Source organism: Ursus arctos, unplaced genomic scaffold, assembly GCF_023065955.2.
Source record: "Ursus arctos isolate Adak ecotype North America unplaced genomic scaffold, UrsArc2.0 scaffold_4, whole genome shotgun sequence".
Taxonomy (NCBI): domain Eukaryota; kingdom Metazoa; phylum Chordata; class Mammalia; order Carnivora; family Ursidae; genus Ursus; species Ursus arctos.
In genome coordinates, this window is record NW_026623056.1 from 92,351,525 (window position 1) to 92,365,183 (window position 13,659).

The window sequence follows — 13,659 nt, forward strand, 5'->3', positions numbered from 1 at the left end:
CAAAGAGTGGAAACCACCCAAGTGCCCAACCACGGACTCTTCCCTGCAGACTCAGACTAGCTGACGCAAGACCACACGTAGGCCAAAGTACAGAACCGGCACCTTCTTCTTCCACAGGCACAACCACTCAAGCCAAGAGTTTGCAGACCTCAGTCACCACGTGGGGTGTGAGACTCCCCTCAGAAGGTGACATGGAGGATCAGGGCACAGGAACACAGGGCTGCTCAGAGACGGAAGCCGAACCGGCCCCTGGGCCTCAGCTCCCAGCCCAGCTGGTCTCCCCCGCTGCTTGCCTGCGGCAGTGCAGGTACATGGGACGACAGGGAGAAGCAGAAGAATGGAGATGATGGTCACGGACACAAAGGTGCTCCGCTATCAAGTCTCAGGAGCTCTTATGTCCGTGAAAGACAAACTGTTTCCAGTTCTGCCCATAAACTACCAACGATCAAAAAGTCATTTTGATTCTCTATTTTATAATATTATTCGAATGAATGACCAAAAATTAAGAGGCAAGGAGTGCAATTTAACTGTCAAATAATAAAAAAATAGAGAAAGTAGTGAGGACAATAAAATTGTCCTTGCATGCTAAGCAAGTTCGTCCCACAGGACTGTGATAACGATTGGCCCTCTATATTTATACTCATAAAAGTTACTGAGGGGCGTGTGGGTGACTCAGCCAGTTAAGCGTCTGCCTTCAGCTCAGGTCATGATCTCAGGGCCCTGGTATCAAGCCCCACGCTGGGGTCCCTGCTCAGTTGGGAGCCTGCTTCTTCTTCTGCCTACTGCTCCCCCTGCTTGTGCTCTCTCTCTCAAATAAATAAAATCTTAAAAAAAAAAAAAGTGATTGAGAACAACCCCCATGTTGAGCAGCACCCCAGTTCACAGTGTGCTACCACCTACCACAGCTCCACAGGTCTCCACAACAGTGTACGAGGTAATGCGAGCAGGCACTACTATTCCACTTCGCAGATTAGGAAACTAAAGTCCAGAATATTTACATACTGGGACATGGACCAGCTAGGCCTAAAAATCCAGATCCCTTGCACTATACTAACCTATTACTAAGAAGAGTAACTATGGATGAATAAGAAATTAACAATCTCAATGTTTAAACAAACCTTTGACTTCTAGTTTTTGCTGAGGATACAATGGCCTGGAAAGACCTACACCACCATTCTTTAAAAAGGATGAAGGAGATAATTTGCAAAATCACAGCTTAGCTTGAACATTATCAGAGAGCTCATTCCAGAGATCAACCTACTAATGAAAAACCAGAAGGCAGGTGCTCCAAGGAGAGAGGTAAGGCAAGCACTTCTTACCTGGAACAAACACTGGATGCTATAAGGGCCAGTAAAGAAACGTTTTCACAAATTGCCAGATAAGCAGTTATCTGGAGCCGACTGTGAACAGAGGGGACTGTGACTACAAAAGGAAAGGTGGGGCAGGTTTGAGGGAGGTAATGGAACTGTCCCACACCCTACCTATGGTGGCTACACGACTACAGGCATTTGCCAAAACTCACAAAACAGAAATAAGGTAGAAAAACTATCTGTTTACTGTATGCAAATTCTAATTGTTTGTTAGTTTTTATTGAAGTTCCAGGTGGTTGACACACAGCGGAACACCAGTTCCAGGTGTACGGTAGAGCGATCCAGCACCTCCGTCCATCACCCGGTGCTCATCGGGACAAGTGCCCTCCTGACCCCCCAACCTCCCACCCACCTCCCCTCCAGTGACCATCAGTGTGTTCTCTAGAATGGAGTCTGTTTCTCAGTTTGCTTCTCTTTTTTTGTCCCTTTGCCTGTCTTGTTCCTTATATTCCACATGAGTGAGATCATACGGTATTTGTCTCTGACTTATTTCACTTCGCCTAATTCTCTGTAGCTCCATCCATGTCATTGCACGTGGCAAGAAGTCGTTCTTCTGGTGGCTGGGTAATATTCCATTGTGCGCACACCACCTCTTCTTTACCCATTCATCCATCGACAGACACTTGGGCTGTTTCCGTAGTTTGGCTCCTGTAGGTAATGCTGCTAAGAAACTTAGCTGTGCATATATCCCCTCAAATTAGTGTTTTGTATTTTGGGGGTAAATACCTAGTAGTGCAATTGCTGGGTTGTAAGGCAGCTCTGTTTTTAATGTTTTGAGGAAGCTCCATACCGTTTTCCAGAGTGGCTGCACCAGTTTGCATTCCCACCAGCAGTGCTCGAGGGCTCCCCTTTCTCCACATCCTCACCAACATCTGTTGTTTCTGGTGTTGTTCATTTTAGCCATTCTGACAGGTGTGAGGTGGGATCTCATCGTGGTCTGGATCTGCATTTCCCTGATGCTGAGTGATGTTGACCATCTTTTCATGTGTCAGTTCGCTATCTGGATGTCTTCTTTGGAGAAATATCTGTTCATGTCTTCTGCCCATTTTTTAAATTAGATTAATTGTTTTTTGGGCATTGAGTTTGATCAGTTCTTTATATATTTGGGATACTAACCCTTTATCAGATATGTCACTTGCAAATATCTTCTCCTATTCCGTAGGTTGCCTTTTAGTTTTGTTGGTTGTTTCCTTTGCTGTGCGAAAGCTTTTTATTTTGATGAAGTCCCAACAGTTTATTTTTTGCTTTTGTTTCCCTTGCCTCAGGAGACATACCTAGAAAGAAGTTGCTTTGGCCAATGTCAAAGAGGTTGCTGCCTGTGTTCTCCTCTAGGATTTTGATGGTTTCAGGTCTCACATTTAGGTCTTCCATCCATTGTGAATTTATTTTTGTGTATGGTGTAAGAAAGTTGTCCAGTTTCATTCTTTTGCATGTGGCTGTCCAGTTTTCCCAACACCATTTCTTGAAGGGATGGGGTTTTTTTCCAGTGGATATTCTTTCCTGCTCTGTTGAAGATTAACTGACCATACAGTTTTGGGTTCATTTATGGGTTTTCTATTCTGTTCTATTGAGCTATGTGTCTATTTTTGTGCCAATACCATACTGTCTTAATGACTACCGCTTTGAAATATAACTTGAAGTCAGAACTGTGATGCCTCCGGCTTTTTGTTTTTTGTTTTTTTCAAGGTTGCTTTGGCTATTCAGGGTCTTTTGTGGCTCCATACAAATTTCAGGATTATTTGTCCTAGCTCTACGAAAAATGCTGTGATACTCTATATAAAACACTTGAAAGACTCCACCCAAAAAACTGCTAGAACTGATAAATTCAGTAAAGTCACAGGATACAAAATCAATGTACAGAAATCTGTTGCATTTCTACACACCAATAATGAAGCAGAAAGAGAAATTAAGGAATCAATCCCATTTACAATTTCACCAAAAACAGTAAGATACCTAGGACTAAACCTAACCAAAGAGGTGAAAGACTTGTACTGTGAAAACCATAAAACACTGATGAAAGAAATGAAAGAACCACAGGAAAGGCAGTCCATGCTCATGGAGTGGAAGAACAAATACTGTTAACATGTCTATACTCCCCAAAGCAATCTACACATTTAATGCAATCCCTATCAAAATACCAACTTATGTAAATTTTTTTAAAAGAATCCTTGTTTTAGAAGGCAAAGGATCTATCTGACGGCTAACCCAAAGTCTGTACTGTACCGCCCACTCCCCATAGGACAGAGTCTCGGTGTTGGAGATGCGTAAGCCCCCACGATGGCCTCTGTGAAGCAGCACTTTAATAAAGTACCACCACAGTAAGTAATCTTCCCAGTAAGACTCACATCGCAGAAGTGGAAATTTAAGTGCATACTTTCCGACTCTTTGTGAGTTCTCATGCGAGCCACTCCAAGTAGAAAAAAACAAGGCCAAATTGAGCTGATATGTTGGCAACAGGCTGCTTTGCCTGCTGGCCAACCACCTCACCCCTACAGACCAGCCAGCAATTCAAGCAACTCAGACTCACAACTTAGGAGAAGGACCAATCACATTCATCACAGGGCTTTGGGTTCCCCAGCAAACAGCAGAGAATCCAATCACCAGGTCTGCAAATGCCTTCTGTTTAAAAAAAGGCCTTAAAATAATTTAAAAAGTGGAGCAATGTAAGCCCCCTCCATCTGAAGGTACGATGTCGGAAGCGTGCCATGTGATCCTGGAAAAGGGCTAGATGAAATCAGGACTGGCCCAGACACCGTCGGAGTCCCAATATCCACCTCAAAGAAGTATCACCAATTTTTAAGGGATTCTGAAGAAAATGTCTACAGAGGATCTATCTCATTAGGATTTCAGTAGATGAGGGATAATGCCATGAGGAAAAATAAGAGTTCATCTCTCTTTAATAGCAGAGAATTACCCTAAGAGTGGCAAAGGACAGAGCAGGGAGGAAAGAGCAATACAACAGAACAAAAATGTAAAGAGCAAAACTAACAGTCATGGCAAGAGATCTAACTATTTCACTGACTTCAGAACAGTACTACTCACTAGTACCTACCACCCCCCACTATACTGATGGGATTTATTAATCACCTAGTTATTTGGCTTTACCCCTCACAGCAGTTTTGCCATAGAATTCTATCCTAGAATAACTATAATCTTTGGGAGACAATTTAGGTTTCCGGAGTTCTTTAGGTATCGCACCAGAACAACAGCAAGCGCTTTGCTTACGCTTAAGGCTTCTACATAGCTAGATGTTAGTAAAACGATTCCAAATAACAAGGAGCTAAACTTACAGTTTTGTTTTGACTTCTTTCCATGCACAGAACTGAACAGAACACGCAAACTCATCCTACATCAGTCATTTTACTGACCGCTGCTTATCAAAGTCACCTGGTGGAAGCCCACAACACACACACCTGGTACCTATCCCAGCCCCAGCTGATCAGGTTCTCTAGGGTAAGAACCACAGGACATTGAAAAGTTCCTGGGAGACGTTCCTGCACAAACACCCCTGGCTGTAATCACCACTCCAGACACACGGCGAACAGTCACTGCATCGCAAAAGAATGACTTACTTGTTACGATCCCAGCCAAAGCAAACACAAACTGATTTTCATCAGAATCGAGCTCCTTGACATCCCCATCCAGTGACTTCACAAAACTCTCCATTGTTTGACCAGTGATGTTGAAAAACTTCAAAGCTTTATCCTGAAAGTTTGGAAAGGAAAGTATCACACCCCTGCACAAATACTGGTACAAAACGTTACAAGAGTACAAGGGCACAAAAGGAAGACTCCACGTTAATGACAGAAGCAGTACTTAAGAGTCTGCTCCTTCATTACAAGTTCCCATATGGAAAAGAATAGGAAAAGGAAGTTTTTGTTTTCTGTAGAAAAATCACCCTGCAGACTGATGGAAAGAGCAAAATAAAATTTATCTGAGGGAACAACAAAAATTTACACAGTGGTGGAAGTATCAGGATGGGTTCACCCAAAATCCACTAGGAATATGCTAGAAAAATATGGTCTCTGTTGGTTCCAGGCAAGAAACCAGGTTTCAACTATCAGAGAACAGATTTTCAAACAAAATCTTAACAGAAACCTCAACAAGTCAAGAGACGAAGGCAGTGAGTGAGCAGACTCGTCCGGCACTTTAAATCTTTGTTACTTGGCCAAAGTCCCTCCAAGCACACGGAAGTTTGAAGCACTTCCTGGGGGTGTGAGGGTTCTAAGGGAGAGCTTCAAAGCTGACACATTTACGAATGGCACAAGGCAACTTCATGGGCTGATATAAATGTTCTGAGACTGGGTTGTGGGGATGATTACGCAACTCTGGAAATGAGCTAAAACCACTAAATCATACACTCACAAATGGGTGAATTTTATGACATGTAAATTACACCTTAATAAAGCTCAATAAAAGTTAAAATACAATTAATCTCCAGCTAAAGTCACACACAATTTTCATTTCTCCAAGTCATAAGTAACGTATTGCCGGCCTCCTGTCGAACAGCCCCCCGTATCTGTATTCCCGTTCACAAGCACACCCACCTCCTAGCACGCAGCCACAACCCCCTGGCCCGTCTCACTCTCTGGCACCACGCCTGCCTTCCGTGCTCCTCACAGCACGGCGCTGCTGGGCCTCCTGGAGGGCCTTCTGTTAGTCTTCCCGTCTCATTCCCACGCCCACCCCGCTCCAATCTGTCCTCACTCACGGTCAGGACAATCTTCCCGAAGTCTGTCGCCCCACAACTCTATTACTCAAAACTCTCAGGAATCCAGTCTTAACTACTGGATAGAATCAGCAACCTGGCATCTGAGGCCTTCCAAAATCACATTCCATCCTACTTCTGCAGTGTTATCTCCCAATGACTTGACCGCACTAACCCTCTACTCTATGTCAACTGACCCATGCACCGTCCCTAAAACTAACTTCAGGCTTCTCAGCCCGTGCCTCTGACGATGTTACCCCTCTCCCCTCCCCATTGTCTGCCCTTGTCACCTATTCGAATTCATCAAAGCCCATGTCAAATCTCTCTTCCTCTGGGAAGTTTCTGGAGTGTGTGTGTGTATGTGACAGTGTGTGTGTACTATTAACACACATACATAAGTTAAATAACATGTAACTTTCAACAAATCAAATACTATGTTACCCACGGGACAACCTGCACAGAAGCACTATACAGAAGTGTTACTATCCCCACAAACACCACACAGATTCTGGGAGAGAAAGGGTCTTATTTCATTCATTTTACATACCCCCTAAAGCACCAGCTTATACTGGACGCTACACATTGCTATGCCAACACTATTTGAGGACTGAACCTAAGACGTGGACTTCATCTGTAAGTGCCTTAGCAGGCACACTGCACCCTCCATCAACACCGATCGACAATAGCCAGGGAGCCCAGTGGTCATGCTTACTCCTCCCAGAATGGCTTTGACGACGTCCTCGCTGCTGGAGACGCCCCACAGGAGGGTACAGGCCGCCGCCCCCATCTCCGTGCAGTATTCTGCCTGCTGTAGCAGTTGCTGCTTTGCTTCATTCAGCTGCTGTCGAAGAGCGAGTTTCTCCTAAAATCAAAACAGAATAAAAATCAGCAAAATGAATAGCATTCAACCTTGAAATACCTCTATTGTGTTTCTCATTCAAAGATTTTTTTTAAAAATGCACACAGAATTACAGAAAACAGTTGGCAAATGAAAACTAGTCCTTAGACAGCCATAATCTATATTTTTTAAAACTTCAGAGGAAAAATAACACCTCAAAAAAGAACATACTCTTGTATTAGAGTGAATAAGTATCGCCAAAGACTTGAATTCATCTTTAACTAAAATGAAACGTAAGGCACCTCAGGTCCCAAGTGGCTATACCTAGAACACTGCCTGGGACCCCTGAACAAAGTAATAACTGAACTCAGCAGTCCACACAGCACCATTTCTAGTAGAAGAGCCTGCCCCCTCCAAATGGCTCACTGCACTGGAAGGACACCAGCTGACACAGCTAAGCCCGGCTAGGACAGATGGGGCAGAGACACAGAGAGCTGGGAAGGAGGGTCTCCCAGGCATGCCGTGCACAGCAAGCTGAGGGCTGGTGTGACAGAAAGACGGAGGCCAGCGGGGCTTCTGAAAAACAGAGCTGGCAAATATCAGACAGGGCTCTTAGCAGTGAACCGTCCTCCTGAAGCTCCCTTAGACCATACAAACAATCCTAAAGGCTCATTTCAGGTGGCTCCTGGGTAGTATGGGGCTTCCTGACCTCCCCAACCTTCACTGGTTGCACTATTGTTGTTACCTGAAGTTCCCTCCAAAGGTGAGAGCATTTCCTTACTTAATGAGAAATAAACTTAAGAAATATAGAAACCTGGTGGCTCAGTCGGTTGAGCATCCGACTCTTGATGTCAGCTCAGTTCATGATCTCACAGTGGTGGGATCAAGCCCCGCGTCAGGCTCTGTGGTCAGCTGGGGGTCTGCTTCCCTCTCCCTTTGCCCCTCCCCCCATCTGCATGCACACGTGCTCTCTCTCTCAAATAAATACATCTTTTTTAAAAAGTTAAAGTATTTTAGATGTTTTAGGTTTTATTTTACAGAGGTGAGTGCAGGAAGCAACAGACCACAAATCAAACTTTGCTGACTTCATTACTTGATCCAGGGTGGCCCATTCATATCTACCTGGGGATGATGTATTTGGTATGCAGAGTTTCATACACATTCAGACATATAGTCACACTCGTTTAAGGAGAAAGGATGGTCACTGAACCTATGACACATGCTAACACTGCCTCAGGTGATTACAAACTCTGGTTTCATCCTAATCATCATCTGGATTCCTAGATCTGTTCTTCAGGGTGTGGAGCTGAACCCACTCAAGTCAGGGGGACATGTGCGAACCTACATCAAGCACGTCCTTTCTGAACTCTAGCCTTTCTCATACTTGAAGCAATCTTATTCCAATTAGTCAGGTTATGATGGCTCTTTGACAAGATCACACAGTAACTGCTGAGAACGACCAGAGAGGACGGTCTTCACTACAGTCACATTTTGTGGCTGCAGGCAGATACGTCCTGACACAGGGCTGCACATTAAATACAATAATATCAACAAAAACTCAACGAGAGTAATTCCATTCACAATAACACCAAAAATAAAAAAGGGGGGGGGCGCCTGAGTGGCTCAGTCTGTTACCCAGCTGCCTTCAGCTCAGGCCATGATCCCGGGGTCCTGGATCAAGCTCCACATCAGGCTCCCTGCTCAGCGAGGAGCCTGCTTTTCCCTCTCCCTCTCCCTCTGTCTCCCGGCTTGTGCTCTCACTCTCTCTGTCAAATAAATAAGTAAAATCTTTTTTAAAAAATAAGAAAAAGGAATAAACTTAAGAAAAGCAATTCAAGACCTGGATAGTAAAAACTACAAAGCATCACAGAAAAAGTACAGAAGATGTCAATCAATGGAAAAACATACCATGTTCATGGACTGGAAGACTCAATATTGGTAAGACGGTAACCTCCCCAAACTGACTTACAGATTCAGTGTCTATCAAATCCCTGTCAAAATTTCAGCAGGCTTGTTTGTGCAAAGTGATAATCTGATTCTAAAATGCATATGGAAATGAAAAAAGTTTGAAAAAGAAAAACAATGTTAGAGGACTAACACTGCCTGATTTCAAAAACAAAAAACAAAAACTTATTATAAAGCTACAGAAATCAAACCAATGTGGTATTAGCCTAAGGAGGGACATACAGATCAACGAAACATTAACATTTACAGCAACTGATTTTAACACGCGTGCCAAGGCAATTCGATGGAAAAAGTACAGTCTCTTCAACAAATCGACGCTACAACAAGTAGATACATATTCATATGCAAAATAATAACGACTATAATAACTCAGACTGAGTCACGGACCTAAATGTAAACTCTCTAGAAAAAATCTCTGTAGCCTTCCTTGGGTTAGGCAAATATTTCTTAGATACCATAACAAAATCATAATCCATTAAAAAATAATAAATTGTGGGGCGCCTGGGTAGCGCAGTCGTTAGGCGTCTGTCTTCGGCTCAGGGCATTCTGGGATCGAGTCCCACATCGGGCTCATCCGCTGGAAGCCTGCTTCTTCCTCTCCCACTCCCCCTGCTGTGTTCCCTCTCTCGCTGGCTGTCTCTCTCTGTCAAATAAATAAATAAAATCTTAAAAAAAATAATAATAATAATAATAATAAATTGAACTTCATCAAAATGTAAAACTTTTACTCTTCAAAAGACACCATCAAGAAAGTAAAAAGACAAGCCATAGACTAAAAGAAATTATTTCTTTTTTTTCAAGATTTTATTTATTTATTATGAGAGAGAGAGAGCGTGTGAGAGAGAGAGAAAGTGAGCATGAACCGGGGGGAGAGGCCGAGGGAGAAGCAGGCTCCCTGCTGAGCAGGGAGCCCAATGCTGGGCTCCATCCCAGGACCCTGGGATCATGACCTGAGCCAAAGGCAGATGCTTAACCGACTGAACCACCCAGGCACCCCAAGAAATTATTTCTAAATCATATAGGAAAAAAAGAACTTGTGTGCAGAATATATAAGAACTCTTGCAACACGAAAATAAGCAATCCAATTAAAAACAGACAAAAGTTCATGGGTTGGAGGAAGAAATTTTGTTAAAATGTCTATGCTTCCCAAAGTAATCTATATATTTAAGCAATCCCTATCAAAATACCATCAACATTATTCGCAGAAGTGGAACAAATAATCCTAAAATTTGTATGAAACCAGAAAAGACCCTGAATAGCCAAAGGAAAGTTGAAAAAGGAAACCAAACCTGGGGGCATCACAATGCCTTACTTCAAGTTCTATTACAAAGCTGCAATCATCAAGACAGGATGGTACTGGCACAAAAACAGACACATAGATCAATGGAACAGAATAGAGAACCCAGAGATGGACCCTCAACCCTATGGTCAACCAACCTTTGACAAAGCAGGAAAGAACAGCTAATGGAAAAAAAGATGGTCTCTTAAATAAATAGTGTTGGGGAAAATTGGACAGTCACATGCAGAAGAATGAAACTGGACCACTTCCTTATACCATACACAAAAATAGGCTCAAAATGGATGAAAGACCTAAATGTGAGACAGGAGCCCATCAAAATCCTAAAGGAGAACACAGGCAGCAACCTCTATGACTTCAGCCACAGCAACTTCTTGCTAGACACATCTCCAAAGGCAAGGGAAACAAAGGTAAAAATGAACTACTGGGACTTTATCAAGATAAAAAGCTTTTGTACAGCAAGGGGAACAGTCGACAAAGCCAAAAGCCAACCTACAGAATGGGAGGAGATATTTGCAAATGACATATCAAGATAAAGGGCTAGTATTCAAAATCTATAAAGAACTTACCAAACTCAACACCCAATGAAGAAATGGGCAGAAGACATGAACAGACATTTCTCCAACAACATACAAATGGCCAACAGACATATGAAAAAACGCTTAACATCACTCAGCATCAGGGAAATACAAATCAAAACCACAATGACATACCACCTCACACCAGTCAGAATAATTAAAATTAACAAGTCAGGAAATGACAGATGGAGGGGAGGATGCGAAGAAAGGAAAACCCTCTTACACTGTTGGTGGGAATGTAAGCTGGTGCAGCTACTCTGGAAAACAGTATGGAAGTTCCTTCAAAAGTTAAAAATAGAGCTACCCTACAATCCAGCAATTGTACTACTAGGGATTTACACCAAAGACACAAATGTAGTAATCCAAAGGGGCACATGCACCCCAATGTTTATAGGAGCAATGTCCACGATAGCCAAACTATGGAAAGAGCCCAGATGTCCATCTACAGATGAATGGATAAAGAAGATGTGGTATATATATATATATATATATATACACACACACAATGGAATATGACCCAGACATCAAAAAAAAGTGAAATCTTGCCATTTGCAATGCCGTGGATGGAGCTAGAGAGTATTATGCTAAGCGAAATAAGTCAATCAGAGAAAGACAAATACCATATGATCTCACTCATATACGGAATTTAAGAAACAAAACAAAGGGGAGAAAAAGGAGAGAGGGGCAAATCAAGAAACAGACTCTTAACTACAGAGAACACACTGATGGTGAGTCACCGGAGGGGAAGCGGGTGAGGATCTTGGGGACCTAGGGCTACAAGGAAAGTTCTTACACACAGTGCTAAACGCAGGATCCTGGAAGGAAAAATCAACACACTGGACCTCAACAGACTGAATACATATGCTCTGTGAAAGACCCCATGAAGAAGATGAAGCACCACACTCCACCCTGGCAGAAACTATCTGCAAACCACATGTCCCGTAAAGGGCTTCTATCTAGCGTACATCAAGAACGCTCTAAATTCAACAGGAAAAAAAAGTAGGTAAAAGACATGAGCAGATCTTTCAGAGAGAGGATACACAGACAACAAATGAGCATGTTAACAGATCTCAGCATGACTTGCCAGGAGAGAAATGCAAAGTCAGGCCACCACACACCTGCCAGAACGGCTGAAATAAAACCAGTGATAACACCAGATGCCAGGTAGGATGTGGAAGAAATGAATCACTCATAGATGGCTGCAGGGAATGTAAAATGGGGCAGCCACTCCACAAAACAACTTGGCAATTTCTTACAAAACCAAACATGCAGGGGCTTCTGGGTAGCTCGGCTGGTTGCACCGCTCTTACTTTTGACTCAGTTCGTGATCTCAGGGTTGTGGGATCGAGCATCCTTTGGGATCCTCACTCAGGAGGGAGTCTGCTGGAGATTCTTTCCCTCTGCCCCTCCCCCCACTCATGCCCCTTCTCTCTTTCTAAAATAAATCAATCTTAAAAAAAACAAACAAACAATTAAACATGCATTAGCATACAACCAGTCTTGGGCATTTATCCCAAAAAAATGAAAACATACAATCACACAGAAACCTACACACAGATGTTCGTTGTACCTCTATTCATAATAGTGGAAAATTGGAAACAACCCAAATGTCCTTCAAAGGGAGAATAAAGAATTGTGATATTTCCATACTGTGGAATACTATACAGCAATAAAAGGAACACACTACTGATTCAAGCAAGAATTTGGATGAATTTGAGTGAAAAAAGTCATTTTCATGACATTCCATTTTCATGACATTCTTGAAATAAAATTACAGAGATTAACGTGTTAGAGGTTGCCAGGAGGTAAGCGTAGGGAACAGGGTGGGTGTGGCTGTAGCAGGGGAGCATGAAGGGATCTCTGTGCTGATGGAAGAGCTCAGTATCTTGAATTTGGTGGTGGTCACATGAATCTATACATGCGATAAAATTGCACAGAACTGGGGCACCCGGGGGGGGGATCAGTCGGTTCAGTGTCCAACTCTTGGTTTCAGCTCAGGTCCTGATCTCAGGGTCCTGGGACTGGCCCTCTGTCGGGCTCCGTGCTCAGCAGGGAGTCTGCTTGTCCCCCTCCCTCTGCTTCTCCCCCTGCACACTCTCTCTCTCTCTCAAATAAAATCTTTGTTAAAAAACTGCACAGAACCAGTCACACACTCACACACACACACACACACACACACACACACACACAAGTGCACGTGACACCGGGGACATAGAAACACGCCCTGTGGGTCATCCGGGTGCTGGTCTCTTGGCTCTCGTCACGCACTGTGGTGAGGCCAGACACTACCACGGGGTAAACTGGGTAGAGGGCACAGGGGACTTCCCTGGATTTTTCTGTACCTTCCTATGCATTCATAATTCTTTCTAAAAACTTTTAACCAAAACCAAAATGGACTGTGGTGAAAGCTGCACAACTGCATACAGTCTCTAAAAATGATCACACTTCACTTCTATGACAGATTACTGTTATGCAAACTATATCTCAATAAAACTGCTTTTAAAATAGAAACAATAATTTGATAATTTGAGTCCTGACATGTTTACGTATTTAAAGTGAATACTCATACCTGACACAGTATCAAGCAGGAGACTTTCAGGATTCCTTCAAAACCCTCTATAGTTCATCTCTAATTTTAACTAAAATATACTATCAGTTCATTTTTCTTTAAAAAGTTTCCTGAAATAATATACAATGTTTGCAACAACTTCCCTTTTATTATCACAAAAGTAGGAACTCTTTCCTAACAAATCAAACACACAGATAACCAAACACGGACAGTCCCCTGCAAGTGAGTTAGCTAACCATGAAAGGTGCAGAGGTAACTATGAAAACACGCAGAGAAGACGACGGCTGAGGTCAGCAGGTGAAGCGCCTCTCGGACGGCACAGCTGAGCTCACGC

At 43.1% G+C, this 13,659-nt stretch overlaps 1 protein-coding gene across 1 annotated transcript in view; it reads right to left on the reverse strand.

Annotated features, from left to right (window-relative positions):
* HSF2BP (heat shock transcription factor 2 binding protein) overlaps window positions 1–13,659 on the reverse strand; it is a 104,062-nt gene that overhangs the window by 66,040 nt on the left and 24,363 nt on the right. Inside the window, exons 5-6 of the mRNA XM_026496572.4 lie at window positions 6,791–6,940; window positions 4,943–5,075 (exon numbers count right to left, since the gene is read on the reverse strand). Coding sequence (XP_026352357.1) covers window positions 4,943–5,075; window positions 6,791–6,940 — 283 coding nt within the window. The remainder of the gene's footprint in view (window positions 1–4,942; window positions 5,076–6,790; window positions 6,941–13,659) is intronic.